The 17000-nt window shown below is 42.6% G+C and overlaps 1 protein-coding gene across 1 annotated transcript in view; it reads left to right on the top strand.

The window, feature by feature from the left end:
- Positions 1–16556, top strand: part of LOC144482151 (scavenger receptor cysteine-rich domain-containing protein DMBT1-like) — a 50045-nt gene extending 33489 nt beyond the window's left edge. The window contains exons 7-14 of the mRNA XM_078201372.1: positions 637–954; positions 1035–1091; positions 1178–1495; positions 1890–2006; positions 7179–7286; positions 12104–12217; positions 13950–14081; positions 16006–16556. Of these exons, the coding sequence (XP_078057498.1) occupies positions 637–954; positions 1035–1091; positions 1178–1495; positions 1890–2006; positions 7179–7286; positions 12104–12217; positions 13950–14081; positions 16006–16022 (1181 nt within the window). The 3' untranslated portion in view covers positions 16023–16556. The remainder of the gene's footprint in view (positions 1–636; positions 955–1034; positions 1092–1177; positions 1496–1889; positions 2007–7178; positions 7287–12103; positions 12218–13949; positions 14082–16005) is intronic.
- Positions 16557–17000: the final 444 nt, after the last annotated feature.

Genomic DNA, 17000 nt, shown 5'->3' with positions numbered 1-17000 from the left:
TTATTTTGTTCTGTGCTCTCCCTTCCAAAATGAACAACTTCACGGTTTTTCACAATTTTTGACAACTATTTGGCCACTTATGTAACCTACCATGCTCTCATTGTAAACTGTTTTCATGCCTGCCGCAACATGCTTGTCACGTTTTTTTGTGTTACCTGTAAATTCGTCTAAAGTGCAATAGTTTCCTTCCTGCAAATCATTAAAATATGTTGCAAATAGTTGCCACCCCAGCGCTGTTCCTTCTGGAACACCACTGGATACTGGTCGCCAACCCGAAAAAGAACCCCATCTCCCTGCTCGCTGATTCCTGCCCGTTCGCTAATTATCTATCAATGCCGAGTTACTGCCTCCAAAACGATGGGCCCTTATCTTAGGTCTTAACCCTTGGCGTTGTGGAATTCCTTGTCGAAATTCACTTTGGTTGAGAATTCCTTGAAAACATCTGTAACTTCTGCAAATGATCCAATAACAATGGACGAGAGTGAGATCATTACTTAATTTCGTGTGTTTTTTATTTACATCTTTACCCACCGAAACAACGACCAATAGGCAGTATTTTGAGTATGTATGACCTGCTCATCGATCATGCAGGGAGCTTACGAATGAACCATTGCACATTTCCAATTTCATTGGCAGAGTACAAAGAGTTTCGGTTGGTGAATGGAAAGCATCGCTGTGAGGGGAGAGTGGAAGTGTTCTACAATGGCACCTGGGGAACAGTGTGCTCGGACAAACTGGATAACCATGATGCAGAAGTGATTTGTAAACAGCTGCACTGTGGCACCTTTTCTTACATTAATTATGACGCTCAGTTGTTCGGGCCAGGAACCGGACCCATATGGCTCGATAAGATTGAGTGTAATTTAAATGAGAGAACCCTTTGGCAGTGTCAGACAGACCCTTGGGGTAAACACAACTGTGAGCACTCGGAAGATGCGGGTGTTGTCTGCTCAGGTAAGCCAGCACAAGTATAAATCATGTAGTCTTTTCAGACATTGGTGCCCAATTCAACTATATTTTCCTCCTCCTAACAGAATCCATCGTGGGTAAAGAGGAACCCGACAGACCAGCGGAATGCGATCGCAAATCAGGTGTTTGCATTTCTTCATTGCACTGAATATTTGGGGTACTCGTCGCTTTAGGAATGGAGATGTCAATAATAGTTTCTATTTGACAGATTTGGGACTACCTGTGCGCTTGGTTGGAGGAGCCAACAATTGTTCAGGGAGAGTGGAAATATTGTGCAATAACCGCTGGGGCACGGTATGTGATGATTCATGGGATATTGACGATGCCAATGTCGTCTGTCGTCAGTCGGATTGCGGTTCCGCTCTATTTGCCCCAGGAGGGGCCTATTTCACTCAGGGTGAAGGTGACATCTGGCTAGAAGAGGTAAAGTGCACTGGAATGGAATCCTTTCTCTCAGACTGTGCTGCATCATCGTCCGCACAATCCGATTGTAATCATAAGGAGGACGCCAGTGTGATCTGCTCTGGTAAGGGTCCAGACACGTGGTGAGTTTGTTTTGATCGGTGAGAATGAGGCATACTTTTTTCATAAATGAGTGTCAGCAGTTTCATTTCTTAAGATAAACTCTAAGGTGTCAAGCTCATGACTTGATATGAAATGTCTTCCACAGGACCCGAGGCCGCACTCACAGATACCCCATCCTCACCTGCAGGCACTGTTCCTTAAAATCTTTACAATATCTTGAATATTATTCCTGTTCTCCATAGTGCTCGGACTAGTGATACTCATATTATTGACATTGTCTTGGTATTGTAAATTTATAAAGAAAATATCAGTATTTTCATCAGTGACTTACTTTTGTTTGAGAAATGCAATCGCTTTGTCGATTTATTAAATCCCTCTGTGATTTTCCGCTTAAGCACAGGGAATTGAAAAGAGTTCCATACCTGTTGCCATCTGCATTACACTCGGAGTTTTGTTAATCTGTGAGCTATTAGCACTAATAGCTGTCATACAGAGAACGCTAAAAAAGAAAGGTGAGTTTCATATCTTACCTCTGATCTAACACTGGACCAGTCATCATATTTCACATCCCGGACAGTCTGCATTTATTACACTTTTCCAAAGGGTGTGAGTTGACAATGTGACAAATACATGTTAATCTACTATATTCATTTTTTTAAACGTTCAATGCAGTTGTTGATTACCATAAAGACAAAACAAAACTGGAACACATCAGCACAGAGAGCAGCATATGTAGAGGAAACAGGCCTAACTTTCTTAGACGATGTGCCTGTTCCTCAATGCAATTATTGAAATGTGAATTAGTTGCAAACTTCACATTCGTTTTTCAAGTTCACACATTGTATTAGATACAAAATAAGTAACTTGTTGTACTGATGAATCACATTTGTTTTCATTAAAAATTCATCTGTCACTCTTCCTTTCCCACCAGGGTTCCATTCTTCTTCTTCTTTTCATTCCTGACACGCAGTAATATATAAAACATTCCAATACAACTAATATATAATATTAAAAAGTAACCCTGAATATGGATACGCTGATGACTTTCAAACTGATGAGATAAAACAAAGAACAGTTTTGTCCTCATTCGCCCTTCCAAACTGCTACACTCCGCAGAGTTCAGCCGGTATCATACCAAATTACTTTGCACAAGCACATACACACACAAACACATTTTAAAAATATACCTGTTACATACAAATAGTCTCCCCCTTATTCAAGCTGACTGGCTTTGTCAAATCACTGTTTTGATCGATTTTGTTTACTCCTGTTGCACATGAGAACTCGTCCTGCACTACATTTCTCCGAAGCAGAGTCAGTGAAGTGTAAAATCCCTCCGCATTCTAGCTTGCAAATTCTGGAAGAATGATCATGTCCGGAGCATGAGGCGCGCCTGAACGTCAAACTAAATGCAGCAAAACTTCAGAAGTTTCCAGAGATTAAATCGATTTTACAACAGGGTTTATGATTATAACTAAACATCAAAAAAATCGAAATTTAAAAATGGTATCAATAAATATAAATATATGTAAATAATTAATGTTCTTTGCTCAGAGGGAACACTTGAGGAGCTGTTGCCCTAGTTAGGATAGTTTGTGGGGGGAGTTATGTCCAGACAATTTATCTCACTTGTTCGAGAATGGGACTGGTCAAACAGCACATTATAAGAACATAAGAACATAAGAAATAGGAGCAGGAGTAGGCCATCTAGCCCCTCGAGCCTGCCCCGCCATTCAATAAGATCATGGCTGATCTGACGTGGATCAGTACCACTTACCCGCCTGATCCCCATAACCCTTAATTCCCTTACCAATCAGGAATCCATCCATCCGCGCTTTAAACATATTCAGCGAGGTAGCCTCCACCACCTCAGTGGGCAGAGAATTCCAGAGATTCACCACCCTCTGGGAGAAGAAGTTCCTCCTCAACTCTGTCTTAAACCGACCCCCCTTTATTTTGAGGCTGTGTCCTCTAGTTTTAACTTCCTTACTAAGTGGAAAGAAACTCTCTGCCTCCACCCTATCCAGCCCCCGCATTATCTTATAAGTCTCCATAACATCCCCCCTCATCCTTCTAAATTCCAACGAGTACAAACCCAATCTCCTCAGCCTCTCCTCATAATCCAAACCCCTCATCTCCGGTATCAACCTGGTGAACCTTCTCTGCACTCCCTCCAATGCCAATATATCCTTCCTCATATAAGGGGACCAATACTGCACACAGTATTCCAGCTGCGGCCTCACCAATGCCCTGTACAGGTGCATCAAGACATCCCTGCTTTTATATTCTATCCCCTTCGCAATATAGGCCAACATCCCATTTGCCTTCTTGATCACCTGTTGTACCTGCAGACTGGGCTTTTGCGTCTCATGCACAAGGACCCCCAGGTCCCTTTGCACGTTAGCATGTTTTAATTTGTTTCCATTGAGATAGTAATCCCATTTGTTATTATTTCCTCCAAAGTGTATAACCTCGCATTTATCAACGTTATACTCCATTTGCCATATCCTCGCCCACTCACTCAGCCTGTCCAAATCTCTCTGCAGATCTTCTCCGTCCTCCACACGATTCACTTTTCCACTGATCTTTGTGGCGTCTGCAAACTTCGTTACCCTACACTCCGTCCCCTCCTCCAGATCATCTATATAAATGGTAAACAGTTGCGGCCCGAGTACCGATCCCTGCGGCACGCCACTAGTTACCTTCCTCCAACCGGAAAAACACCCATTTATTCCGACTCTTTGCTTCCTGTCGGATAGCCAGTCCCCAATCCACTTAAACACACTACCCCCAACTCCGCGTGCCCTAATCTTCTTCAGCAGCCTTTTATGGGGCACCTTATCAAACGCCTTTTGGAAATCCAAAAACACCGCATCCACCGGTTCTCCTCCATCAACCGCCCTAGTCACATCTTCATAAAAATCCAACATGTTGGTCAAGCACGACTTTCCCCTCATGAATCCATGCTGCGTCTGATTGATCGAACCATTTCTATCCAGATGCCCTGCTATCTCCTCTTTAATAATGGATTCCAGCATTTTCCCTACTACAGACGTTAAGCTGACCGGCCTATAGTTACCCGCCTTTTGTCTCCTTCCTTTTTTAAACAGCGGCGTAACATTAGCCATTTTCCAATCAACCGGCACTACCCCAGAATGCAACGAGTTTTGATAAATAATCACTAACGCATCCACTATTACCTCTGACATTTCTTTCAACACCCTGGGATGCATTCCATCCGGACCCGGGGACTTGTCCACCTTCAGTCCCATTAGTCTACCCAGCACTGCCTCTCTGGTAACATTAATTGTATTAAGTATTTCTCCTGCTGCCAACCCTCTATCGTTAATATTTGGCAAACTATTTGTGTCCTCCACCGTGAAGACCGACACAAAAAACTTATTTAAAGACTCAGCCATATCCTCATTTCCCACTATTAACTCCCCCCTCTCGTCCTCCAAGGGTCCAACATTCACTCTAGCCACTCTATTCCTTTTTATATATTTATAAAAACTTTTACTATCATTTTTTATATTAATTGCTAGCCTAGCTTCATAGTCCATCCTTCCTTTCTTTATCGCTTTCTTAGTTTCTCTTTGTTGTTTCTTAAATTTTTCCCAATCACTTGTTCCTCCACTATTTTTGGCCACTCTGTACGCAGCTGTTTTTTATTTTAATACTCTCCTTTATTTCCTTCGTTATCCACGGCTGGTTCTCCCTTTTCTTACAATCCTTGTTTTTTGCTGGAATATATTTTTGCTGAGAACTGAAAAGGATCTCCTTAAAAATCCTCCACTGTTCCTCAGCTATCCTACCTGCCAGCCTGCTCTCCCAGTCTACCTTAGCCAATTCATCCCTCATCCTATCATATTTCCCTCTGTTCAAACAGAGGACACTGGTTTGGGACCAAACTTTCGCCTCTTCCATCTGAATCAGACATTCGACCATATTGTGGTCACTGGACCCAAGAGGGTCCTTCACAATCAGATCCTTAATTCTACCTACCTCGTTACACAATACCAGATCCAAAATAGCTCGTTCCCTCGTCGGTTCCGTAACATGCTGTTCAAGGAAACTATCCCGACAGCATTCTAAGAACTCTTCCTCCATTCCACCCTTACCGACTTGAGTCTGCCAGTCAATGTGCATGTTGAAGTCCCCCATGATTATTGCCGTTCCGTTTTTACACGCATCCCTTATCTGCTTGTTTATAGCCCTCCCTACCTCAACATTATTATTTGGGGGCCTATATACCACACCTACTCGTGTCTTTCTCCCTCTACTATTCCTCATCTCGACCCATAATGATTCCACGTTTTGTTCCTCAGAGCCTATGTCATCCCTCAGTACTACCCTGATATTATCTCTTATTAATAGCGCGACCCCACCACCTTTTCCTTCCTGTCCATTCTTCCTAAACGCCTGATACCCCTGGATATTCATCTCCCAGTCCTGGTCACCTTTCAGCCACGTTTCTGTAATGGTGACTAGATCGTACCCACTTGTGCTGATGTGCACCATCAACTCATTTACCTTGTTCCGAATGCTTCGTGCATTCAGGCAAAGTGTCCTTATTCCAGCTTTTATCTGGACCCGCTTTGATGAGTCGCGAACACCCTCTCCCTCTACTCCCTTATCTAAATTACCGCCTTCATTCACTTGCACCCTCTCCTCTACCATTAATTTTGTAATTCCCCTTACCCCTGCATCCTCCCCCCCATCAATTAGTTCCTTGATCCTAGTCAACTCTTCTAGCTCCCCTCCCCCCAACCTATCTAGTTTCAATTCTCCCCAGTAGCCTTAGCCAACCTACCGGCCAGGATATTGGTCCCCGTGTGATTCAGGTTCCACCCGTTTTTTGTATACAGATCACCCCTGCCCCTAAAGAGGTCCCAATGGTCCAGGAACCTGAATCCCTGCCCCCTGCACCAGTCCCTCAGCCACACATTCATCCTCCACCTCACTCCATTCCTGCCCTCACCTTCCCGTGGCACAGGCAGTAATCCTGAGATTACTACCTTTGCTTTCCTCTTTCTCAGCTGTCTCCCTAATTCCCTGTACTCCCTTTTCATGACCCCTTCTCCCTTCCTACCCACATCAGCGGTACCAATATGTACCGCTACCTCAGGCTCCTCTCCCTTCCACCTCAGGATTTCCGGGACGCGACTAGCGACATCCTGGATCCCGGCCCCAGGGAGGCAGACATTACCTTTAATTTTCATAGAACAAATGTCACTTTCATTTCTCAGAAACTCACAACAGGAAGTGGTTCAAAAAAATATTCGTTTGTCAATTTCAGGCGTGTTGCATTCACCAGTGAAGAATTATGTCTGAATCAGTGCTGATTTTCTTAATGATTTGCAGGTTCCTTTTCCATATTACTTCATGAATAGCATTGCATCTTAAGGTGCATCTTATTTATGAATCATAAATATATAAGGACTTATGATATACTTTCAGGATATAATATACTTTCAGGAAATACATAATTCAGAGGCAAAGGCAAATAACTTCAATTGGGAGAGATATTTTGCAGCAAAGAGTAAGAGGCTGACACATTGACCCTATTTCAACATGCACAGGAACAGCTCCTCTATTATGATAAGGCGCAATTAAACAGAACCTCAAACGTAAACGCGGGGGAATGTACTGAAAAACAATTCACTCTTTGCTTCCTGAAACAGGTGCCGTCACTGGCGCCAGCGGTCCGCCTGCTGGCTTGTATCAAGGAATTTATGAAGAAATTGAGAGTATTCCATCTGGAAAGATTTTCGGTGAAACATGTGGCACAGGTATTTATACACATTCAGGTTGATCGCGAACGTTCACTGAAGAAAGGCCCCTTCCACTGAAATTCCCATTTCCATTTGAAACTTCACCGAAATGACACGATCAGCAGTATGATCAGTATCCTCTTGTGATGGAATACTTTCACATTGAGCGTCTCCCTGAATATGAGTGCAGAAAAAAGTGATGAGTTTGGGAAGATTGCCCCTGCTCCTGTCTGTCTTATTTCTTCGTTGAAAAAAGCAAAGAACAAAGAACAAAGAAAGTAACAGCACAGGAACAGGCCATTCGGCCCTCCAAGCCTGCATCGACCATGCTGCCCGACATAACTTAAAACCCGACACTTCCGGGGACAATATCCCTTTATTCTTGTATGCATGTATTCGTCAAGACACCGCTTAAAATCACTATTATATCCAATTCCATTTCTTCCCCCGGCAACGAGTTCCAGGCACCCACCACCCTCTGTGTAAAAGATCTGCCTCGAACATCTCGTTTAAACCTTGCCCCTCGCACCTTAGACCTGTGCTCCATATTACTTGACTCTTCCACCCTGGGAAAATGCTTCTGACTATGCACTCTGTCTATGCCTCTCGTAATCTTGTAGACTTCTATTAGGTCGCCCCTCAGCTTCGGTCGTTCTAGTCAGAACAAACCAAGTTTATCCGACCTCTCCTCATAGCTAATGCCCTCCATACCAGGCAATATTCTGGTAAATCTTTTCTGTAATCTCTCCAAAGCCTCTTCATCCTTCTGGTAGTTTGGTTGAAGACAACGAGAAGGAATCCCTTTTATCAATTCTCACTCGGCTGCATACTGACTACTTCAGATGTCTGAACTGTGAAGAGTAACTTTATTGACTATAACATAATTCAGTCATTCCCGTGGCGGACAGTGTGTGTGTGTGTGTCTGTGTGTGTTGAGGGGGGGGGGGGGGGCGGGTGGTCGTGGGGGGAGTGTGCTGGAGGGAGGCGGGAAGGTGGCTGCTACGGAACAACAAACAAAGCTCTATTGAGGAACATATAGAACCATACAGAACAGAAACAGGCCCATCGGCCCACCATATGTATGCCAATCAGCAAATACTAAAGCATATTAATTCAATTATACAATACTTGACCCAAAACCTACTATGTCTTGGCGATTTAAGACCTGGGCCAAATGCTCCTTAGATGTTGCGAGAACATCTGCCTCCACAACCTCTTAGGCATTTGTTTCATATTTCCATCACCTTTTGAGCAAAAATATTTCCTCAGATTTCCTCCAATCCACTAACTGTTCAGCTCAAATCTCTGCCCCGTGACCATCGACAGCTCTGCTATCGAGGATCATTACTATGTTCTACCCGATCTATGCCTCTCATAAATTTGTATTCCTCTATCAGATTCCCTCTCAGTCTGCTGTGCTCCAGGGAAAACACACACATCTTATCGAGTCTTTCCCCACAACTGAAACGTTCCTTCCTCGTGAATCTCATCAGCACACCTATTCGTGCAATCATGTCCTACTGAAAGGCAGACAATCAAACTGCACACAATCCTTCATCTGTGCCGAAACAATGTTTTATAAAGTTGTACCAATAAATTGTTGTTCCTACAGTCCATGTCTGGCTAATGAAAGCAAGAATTCTGTACGTCATCTTCACCATAATGTCGATATGTTCTACCACCTTCAGGCAACTATCGACTTGTACATCAATGCTTCTTTGCTCGTCAATACTCCCTAGTGACTGATTGTTCATTTTGTATATGGTACCTTCGTTGGACCTCCCACAATACATCAGCTCATATTTATCAGAATGTGTAGTTAATTTAGGGTAAATTATAAAATTATCCATATAAAAATAATCATGGAATTATTTCCAGTTCCGATAAATTCATAGACTGTTGTTGCAGGAAAAATTAGCAAGGGAAAATATACTTACAATGCATAAATAATAATTGAATCCGAGTGGGAATACAAAAGAATAGGATTCTCCACTGCATCGAGAAAGGGGGAATGAGTCAGAGCAGACGGACTCAAAAGGTAGAGCAACAGCTGGAACCGAGTCACTTTAATGCAATAGCCTTTAAGATCGCATCTGGAATTGCAAAGTAATAGGTGGGAGGGGGGCAATCGAGGGACAACATCGATACCTTCGGAATCAAAAAGTCACAATATTTACAAAGGTGCTCTATGTCAATCCTCAGAAAATTTGAAATGTTGTATAGCAAAGAGCTGCGAATATATAAGCTGTCAAATAGGTAAGAAAAAGTCAAGTATGAATGTCAAATTGTGGACCAAAGAAACGTTGTTTGAATTGAAGCTGAAGGAACAGGAATGCACAAAGAATATGGAAAGCTGGAGATGGGGAAACCAAAGAAAGAAAACAGGATGGTAGGAGGCACGAGAAACAATGAAGAAGGCAATGAAGTTAAATTATATAACAAAGCAAAATAATATCGCAACATATTGTATAGGATATTTTAGACATTTCTGTCACAAGTTAGCGAACATGAACACTGCAATGAAGTAACTGTAAAAATCCTCCAGTTGCCACTATGATATCGGAGAAAAAAATAGCAGACTGCAAAATGGAGAAAAATCAAATGGCCATGCACTAGAAGTTCAGATTAGAAAGCAAATGTAATCACTATCTAATTGAGAAGATTCAGAATCTTAGTAAGTTAGGTAAGCTGAAAACATAAAACAGATGGTGTATTTTCAAATGATCTAAAAATGACAGTGATGACATTACATCTGTTAAATATACAAAGCAAAAAGTATGCAACATCTGAATTCCAGCTGATAAGTAATAATAACGATATTTGAAAGGTGCAATGCAACATGTCCCTTGCACAATAGAGAAGTCATCTTTAGGTTGTTAGACAAGATACAATGGGATACCTGCTAAGTGAGAAAATACAAAACAAAACACAAACATATTATGATAAGTAAGTGGACTTTGAGAATGAGAACTACGTACGCCTCAAATAGTAGATGAGGTGATCAACAAATTGATCAACATTTCAAATTCCACTGAATGTTGCATCATTACCTCGTGAAAATGCCTCATGTCTGTGTCAGCCTTCGTTCAAGTGCCCGCACTGTTAGGCAGCGCTGTTATAAAATCATTCTACAGAAGCAAGGCTGAATTATCAGTGCTATTTTGAGGGAATGATCCACATACCGCGGGGAAGAAGTGGATGAGACGTTCAAAACTTTCAAATGTACATTGGTATCTTTCAGTCCAAATGAGAGGTCCATGTTTCCCCTCTCATTTGGATTGAAATGCACCACAGAGCTATATTGAAGCAGGGCATGGCAATTTTCCAGGTGCTTTGGCAAATATGTTTTTCCATCATGTTTCATCACATAATCAGACCGTCATTGTTCGCATTTAATTGAGTAAATCAGCTGTCATGTTTTGTCTATTACTTCAGTGGCTGTACGTAAACAAATACCTATGTGGCCGTAAGAGCTTGTCAATGTCGTCTGGTTAAGAGCATAAATATGTTAATGCAGATATTATGATGATCTCTCTGGTCACAGTTTAGAAAGCACAAACCACGAGTCATGCATAGAGATACAGAATGGTAGAATGCGGGGCCTTGTGTTTCACAAGGATCCATGCAAAACTGAGATTTATGATCCAAACATGGGAATTAATCCTACAATTCCTATATTTGTCAATGAAACTTAATTCCAAAGGTGGGGATTTCAACATTCGGACAATTTCATTGGTGACTTTGTTCGTTTCTTTGCATTGTGTTCATAATGGAAGCACCCATTCTTATCCAACTGAAAATTCTGAAATTCTATAATCTGATATTTAATATGAATTGTCAAATTATGTGCCGCAATATCAGTTCAAATACACTTATGCTCTATTTTGGGAATGAATGAATGGGTAAGATTACTTTAACGCATTGAGATATAGTATGATGCATTTATCTAGTTTGTCATTCCCACAGTCACTGCAGGCGAACTTACATTAGCAATAATAAACAACTGCGTGCGGTAGGGGGTAGGTGTTCGGTCCGAGGAGGATTCATCATCAGGTTACACCACTCAATGTCTCTATATTAACAACGTACATCATGCCTTATAATCTGCAATCACTTCCTTTGTTTCAAACAACAAACAACCAAGAACAAAGAAAATTACAGCACAGGAACAGGCCCTTCGGCCCTCCAAGCCTACACCGACCATGCTGCCCGACTTAACTAAATCCCCATACCCTTCCGGGGACCATATCCTTCTATTCCCATCCTATTCATGTACTTGTCAAGAGGCCCCTTAAAAGTCACTACCGTATCCGCTTCCACTACCTCCCCCTGCAACGAGTTCCAGGCACCCACTACTCTCTGTGCAAAAAATCTGCCTCGTACATCGCCTTTCAACCTTGCCCCTCGCACCTTAAACCTATGCCCCCTAGTAATTGACTCTTCCACCCTGGAAAAAGCTCCTGGCTATCCGCGCTCTCCATGCCTCTCATAATCTTGTAGACTTCTATCACGTCTCCCTTCAACCTCCGTCGCTCCAGTGAGAACAAACCAAGTTTCTGCAACCTCTCATCATAGCTAATGCTCTCCATACCAGGTTCGAAGAGATCTAACACTGATAGTATGGATCCTGGAACAGCTTTATTTGGACAGCGTTGCTCTGATCAGAAGGGGTTGATAATTCTCCTTGAACTATTGTATTTCTGATTATTTAAGGTTATCACTGAAAGGCGCCCTATCAATTTTCCGGTATAGTGACACAGGAACGATGTACGTACTGTGCTCTCTGCCCCTACATTCCAAGCTATCTCCCCAATAACAAATAATTTTTTCTTTAGCAGTTTCTGGTTCCATGGACTCCCTCAATCAGATCGAATATTACACCAGTCACAGTTTAGATGACGCGGATCTGGGATCAGAAATTCCAGCGGGGAACTGCTCCAGCTTTCAAGGTCAGTATGACTTCAATTTTCTGACTGTCAGTTTTGATCCCTTACCCCACTCCAAGCCCCTCACCACCCCGCCCACCCACTCCCACGCCTCCACCTGCCCCCCCGCCCCCCCCCCCCCACACACACACACACTCTCTCTCCCTCTCTCGCTGCTATCGAATAGTATCAACGAAGCATCAAAGCGACCAAACCGTGTAAGGACGCTACCATGAACGCGCAGTGATGCAGTGGATAAATTTAACAATGCTGGAATAATATATATCTGACACATTATCAAACTATCTGCACCCAGCCGCAAAGGGAATGAAATGTTTTTTCGACTTTCTGCCGGGAAAATAAGAAATGCCTGTTCATATTTGATGGTTGATGCATTGTGATCCTTCTGCCTTCTATTTGACAAAGTCCCACATGGCAGGTTGATGAAGAAGGTTAAGGCTCATGGGATACAAGGAGAAGTGGCTCGATGGGTGGAGAACTGGCTTGGCCATAGGAGACAGAGGGTAGTGGTCGAAGGGTCTTTTTCCGGCTGGAGGTCTGTGACCAGTGGTGTTCCGCAGGGCTCTGTACTGGGACCTCTGCTATTTGTGATATATATAAATGATTTGGAAGAAGGTGTAACTGGTGTAATCAGCAAGTTTGCGGATGACACAAAGATGGCTGGAATTGCGGATAGCGAAGAGCATTGTCGGGCAATACAGCAGGATATAGATAGGCTGGAAAATTGGGCGGAGAGGTGGCAGATGGAATTTAATCCGGATAAATGCGAAGTGATGCATTTTGGAAGAAATAATGTAGGGAGGAGTTATGCAATAAATGGCAGAGTCATCAGGAGTATAGAAACACAGAGGGACCTAGGTGTGCAAGTCCACAAATCCTTGAAGGTGGCAACACAGGTGGAGAAGGTGGTGAAGAAGGCAGATGGTATGCTTGCCTTTATAGGACGGGGTATAGAATATAAAAGCTGGAGTCTGATGATGCAGCTGTATAGAACGCTGGTTAGGCCGCATTTGGAGTACTGCGTCCAGTTCTGGTCGCCGCACTACCAGAAGGACGTGGAGGCATTGGAGAGAGTGCAGAGAAGGTTTACCAGGATGTTGCCTGGTATGGAGGGTCTTAGCTATGAGGAGAGATTGGGTAGACTGGGGTTGTTCTCCTTGGAAAGACGGAGAATGAGGGGAGATCTAATAGAGGTATACAAGATTATGAAGGGTATAGATAGGGTGAACAGTGGGAAGCTTTTTCCCAGGTCGGAGGTGACGATCACGAGGGGTCACGGGCTCAAGCTGAGAGGGGCGAAGTATAACTCAGACATCAGAGGGACATTTTTTACACAGAGGGTGGTGGGGGCCTGGAATGCGCTGCCAAGTAGGGCGGTGGAGGCAGGCACGCTGACATCGTTTAAGACTTACCTGGATAGTCACATGAGCAGCCTGGGAATGGAGGGATACAAACGATTGGTCTAGTTGGACCAAGGAGCGGCACAGGCTTGGAGGGCCGAAGGGCCTGTTTCCTGTGCTGTACTGTTCTTTGTTCTTTGTTGTTCAAACTGAGACTATCCGACCACTAATTAGCAAACTGCAAACCTTCTCGATGCTCTCGTTTTTTCTACATATAAGATGAACGTTGATCAATTATCCTGTGCTCAAAACCGGGTAGATTGACACAAATATTATAATTTCTGTGTGCTCAGTGTTAGCAAGTGGTTTTAACGGAAATCTCTATTTCATTGCAGATCTGGTATTGGGCGATTATGCTGATGCTGAGACTGAAGCACATGGGACACAGGATGGTCACTTGCTGATGAATAGAGATCCTGAAAACGGCTTCACAGAGAGGACTGCTGGCGACGACCTCTCTCCTCTTGGTGAGTTGAATCAGTGACACTATTCCAGTAAAAGTGCTCTGTGTAAAAAGGCTGCGTTCAATTCAATTCTAACCAACGGCCAGAAAATTGAGAGGTAACCTCCAAAAACATCAGAGTTCGCTAGGCAGAAGGTGTGGTTGCAAATCACCAGTCGTACTGGAGAGGATGTCCATGGCAAGATATTGTGGGTACACTTTCAATTTAAACAAACTCATACTCAATACATCTCGTGAAATGCAAACTATTCAGCAGAAGAGAATCTTGTCTTAATGGAGATGTGGAGAACAAGTTGTAAACTACATAACCTGATAACATTCCAGCAACTGCAGGCAGTCAGCAAATCCGCTGTTTAATTGGAATACATATTGCCGAGAAAGAGAATGAAACACCAGGTTTCTCATTGACGGAACTTTAGTTGGTTTAGTTCTTGTTTGCTGTTAAGGCAATGGATATTTTGAAGTATCAGTGGGCCCTCTTCCGTATCATTTCCCGTCTCCTCAACCGGCTCAGCTGGGGAAAACAAAGCCATTCGTTTGGAAACTTTGATCGTTACTTTCCGAAACAGTCTTGCCTCAGCAACCACATTCTATAATCCGTACAATTGAGTTCATTTGAAAAAAAACGTTAAGGTCGAAACTTCCTGTTGTTCCTGTTGTACCATCGATCCCAGTTCATCACTGGCCAGATTTACTTTCTAACCCTCCTCCAGTAATTAAGCACGCTCTCTGCAAATTTTCCAGCCATAAATCTTCCCGCACATCATGGCCTTTTGGAAACCCCGCAATGAAATCCCTACGTGATTTGTGGCTGAAGGCCACCCTATCGCTCTTTGTGTCTTGAGGTCACAATTCCAGGCATAACTTTCTAAAAAGCAATGATGTTGCTATCTGCCTGATTTTGCCATTATGCGGCTTTACGTAAACATTTGTTTGCAAACGCTTCCCTGTAAGTGATGAGAAATGTCTGGTAGTCAATTTGTTAGAAAAATAAGAGTTGCATTATTCCTTCACTCCCATCATAACACAATACTCTTTATCTAATCACAAACACAGCACTCATAACAACACAGATCCTACTGTATTGTCGTCCTCCTAGTTTGGTAAGAAAGAGGGCTTTCGCCCTGACAGTTAGAAGTTGTGCGATTCCCGTGTAGAAGGCTAGTGACCCTGTGTCTGAAAATGAAGAAACATTTCTACCAAACTGTGAACAACAATGTTTAATTATCTGTTCCAATGTTTATGTGGTGGTGGTGAGATTGTGCAGTGTGTGATTTCTGTCGCTTGTAATGTGACTATCCATTAGCTAAGATTAAAATTATGCGAGCGAACATGTTATTTATTGATTAATCAAAGTTATTTGAGGTGAACAGGTTCAGATTGACGAGTAAAGATGAGAATTATCATGTCCTAGTGGCGGTTGGAATTGTTTTAATAGAGCAAAAGAAAATGAAGATAGACAACGTATGACCAACTCAGGTCAAAAGCACGCTTTAACCATGTGTTCGAAATGTAATCACTCTTGATATAACGGACATGGGGACGCCGTTTGCACTACAAAAACGGAAACCTTGATTCAGTGAGAACGGCAAGATCAGTTGCTAAATGGGATGGCTGATTGAATGGCAGATAATGGTCAGATGTTGGCAAACTACAGGATAATTCTTCTAGTCTTTTTGAAATTAGTTCTCTGGTACTTCACATTCACTTCCGTTGACAGAATGCCTTAACTGCCAATTCTGCTCTCTAAGATGGCCTTCACATTTGTCAGCGTAGGACTTCATCGCGATTGCTTTGGCGTGTCAACCACATATTTAAAAATAAAGAAACATTGAGTTGGGAATTGAACTAGAGGTTGACAGGTGAGATTTCGATCAACTGAGTGGTAATGCACATCGCCCTTACTCTCGCTTTTTTCTCCATTCCAGTAAATGTCAGCGTCTAATGACAACGGATAAGACAGAACTTCAGGATGCATTCTGAGAAAATTGTCATTATCTTAGCGAACTGTATGAACATGCTGACTACGATTGAGTCGATGCGAATTTACCTTTATGTCAATTAATTACCATGATATTTTGGGCTGAAATAACTGCAGTTCAATTTTCTCCTTTTTTCAGATTTTGTAATGCAGATGTTGAATTAAATTTTTAAACAGCGTTAGTTTTAAATAATTTAGCTGGTTATATTAATAATGAAAACTATTGCTCTGTTTGTATACGTTATCTCTACTACAAGATTGCGAAACTTGTGTATGAATGAAAGGCGTCAAGGAATATCAACTACGTTGTATTTGACACCCCATTAAATAGTTGTAAAAGAATTGGTCAACCTGTTGTATCGCTATTTATTTAAACATCGTCCGGCGCTGCCAAATGTCCCATATGCAGGAACTAATGTTCCCTTAGTCTGTATGCATTCATATGTAACGTTGCTGGATTTTATCAATAAACGTGTATTGACCAAATACTTCAGTCAGAATGTGTGTTTCGTCGTTGTTTATGTTCTATCTAAAACTTGGATGTTGCAATTATTTCAGTTTCTTTTGAACGCAGCAATTATTTCGAGAATGTAAAAGAAAACAGTGTTGTTGTGGTAGTTGATGGCAACGTCTCCTATATTGACATGGGCTCTCACAATGTCTGGGTGCATGGATGGGGTGTGTGTGTGCGTGTGTGTGCGTGTGTGTGTGTGCGGGATGGGGTGGAGGAGAGGTGATATTTGTTTGATGCATCTAGCAAGGTTTCTTGAAGCAATATGGAAATAGTCAAATAGGGAATGGGCCGTACCAGATCTACTATTGGTGAATCAGAGCAGCGAGGTGACACGAGTATCAGTGTGGAAGCATTTCGGGAAGGGACCATAATCACTACGATTTATCCTGATGGATAAGGAACAGAGTAGACCTCTGCGCTAACCTGTG

This window comes from Mustelus asterias, assembly GCF_964213995.1.
Source record: "Mustelus asterias chromosome 26 unlocalized genomic scaffold, sMusAst1.hap1.1 SUPER_26_unloc_39, whole genome shotgun sequence".
In the NCBI taxonomy this organism is placed as follows: Eukaryota; Metazoa; Chordata; class Chondrichthyes; order Carcharhiniformes; family Triakidae; genus Mustelus; species Mustelus asterias.
Note: the sequence above shows the minus strand (reverse complement) of the source record. Positions and strands in the feature narration are given on the sequence as shown.